This window comes from Geospiza fortis, unplaced genomic scaffold (genome assembly GCF_000277835.1).
Source record: "Geospiza fortis unplaced genomic scaffold, GeoFor_1.0 scaffold192, whole genome shotgun sequence".
In the NCBI taxonomy this organism is placed as follows: domain Eukaryota; kingdom Metazoa; phylum Chordata; class Aves; order Passeriformes; family Thraupidae; genus Geospiza; species Geospiza fortis.
Genome location: NW_005054315.1, coordinates 3,009,473 through 3,011,185, shown reverse-complemented (window position 1 = coordinate 3,011,185; position 1,713 = coordinate 3,009,473). Strand labels below are relative to the sequence as shown.

At 41.9% G+C, this 1,713-nt stretch overlaps 1 protein-coding gene across 1 annotated transcript in view; it reads left to right on the top strand.

Annotated features, from left to right (window-relative positions):
* The window catches only part of LOC115947782, a 9,059-nt gene extending 8,754 nt beyond the window's left edge, over positions 1–305 (top strand). Inside the window, exon 4 of the mRNA XM_031056139.1 lies at positions 58–305. Within this exon, the coding sequence (XP_030911999.1) occupies positions 58–255 (198 nt within the window). The 3' untranslated portion in view covers positions 256–305. The remainder of the gene's footprint in view (positions 1–57) is intronic.
* Positions 306–1,713: the final 1,408 nt, after the last annotated feature.

The window sequence follows — 1,713 nt, the reverse complement described above, 5'->3', positions numbered from 1 at the left end:
GGGACGGTCAGACCGCGCCTAAGCAGAGATTTTCTTTCCCCCTTCTTTTCCCGGCAGGACATTCTGCGTGTCCCCTCGCCTTGGAACGGCTCCGATCCTTCCCCCGGCGGGACTTTCGAGTCGGTGGAAAAAACAGAATCGTCTCTTTACGAAGTTTTGCCAGCAGGACCATTTTCTATAATGTTTGTTTATGCTATGCATCAGCTCGACTTCCAGCGCAATATTGTTCCGAAAGAAGAATATCCTGTATTGTGATCCACCCTTGTCTAATTTTGTTAGTAATTACAGTTAAATTGAACAAGTAATTTATAATATTCCAATGACACAAGTCCCTGTGATTAACAGGTTGAATACACCTTCCAACATTACGCAAAAGTTGTACTTTTCAAGTCCGTTCAAATTTTAAAATTTCTCTTAAAATTATTGTTACTAAGGCACATGCTGGGAATATGTGCTGATCAGGTGGCGCAGCATCTCGCAGGAGATGAGGGTTTGCACTATCCTATTTTTCACGGTTTGGGGTTTCTACCTAAAAGGATAGCCGGACCATTTACTTTTTACAGTCGCGTTATCGACTGGTCCTTTAGACGAAAATACCTCACATCAAAAAAAAAAAACAAAAAACAAAACAACCAAAAACCCCCACGAACTGAAAACATACCCAGCAATTTACTTCCAACCAAAAGAAAAATATTTTAAAAGAGTTTAGTTTTGTAACTGTAAACTTGTAAAGGAAAAGGAAGAGCTGTGGGGGTGGAGAGTCTGTCGGACTAGAATGACATGCGGAGTTATTACGTAGTTAATCTTTAAAATTGCTCTGCTGAAATGTCAGTCACGGAAAAAGAGGTTCTCAGGCCCAAATGCGCCATCCCATTTACAGCAGGGCAACCTGAATGGTTATGTCTGTGGAGCGTCGCTCAGAGCACCATAAAGGCAGTATTTCTGGTTTGCATCCCCGTCAGTTATTCCCAAACTGCAAAGGTATCATTCAGAGCAAGTCAGAATGAATTTGTGTAAAAAAATAAACGAGGAAAGAAAAAACCCTAAATAATATAGTAGCTTCTTTCTTGCAGGCCATCCTGTTATTGTAAATTAGATTAACTACACAGGCTTCAATATAAACATGACATGAGGTTCACAGGAGAGCGAAAGTATCATCCACTCCAATCTCTCCTTTCATCGAACATCCCACACAAATTACATCTCCTCGTTTAATACACCTTTCGATGAGATTAAAACATCACTTTGACACGGTTTCAAACCTTTTCGGTCGCGCATTCAGTGCTTACTTAGGAAAACAGCAAATAAGGGCAAAACTAGAAACATCTAAATAATCTCAGACGACTGGTCTGGAAATTAAAGGTACCCAGAGGAAATACATGATCCTCTTGCTCCATCCAGTGCAGCATTCTGGCCATGGGAAGGCAGATAGCGAACCCCAGTGAAGAGAAAAGAAAAACCCAGTTTCTTTCCCACCAAAGGGAGATCCCGGTTACTTGGTCGATGTTGGGATCCCGCCTTTATTTGCCTTTCGGAAAAGGGGTGTTTGTCATCTGTTTTTCAGCAAATTTTCACACTGTCCTTAAGCGGATGCCCTAGTAATCATCGTAAAGCGGGATAGTAAACAAACCGCTCCTGACACCTTTAGCAAATATGTAATTTACAGCAAAGACAGGCAAACCTGAAAAAGGTGCTGGAGCGGAGCGGCGGGGG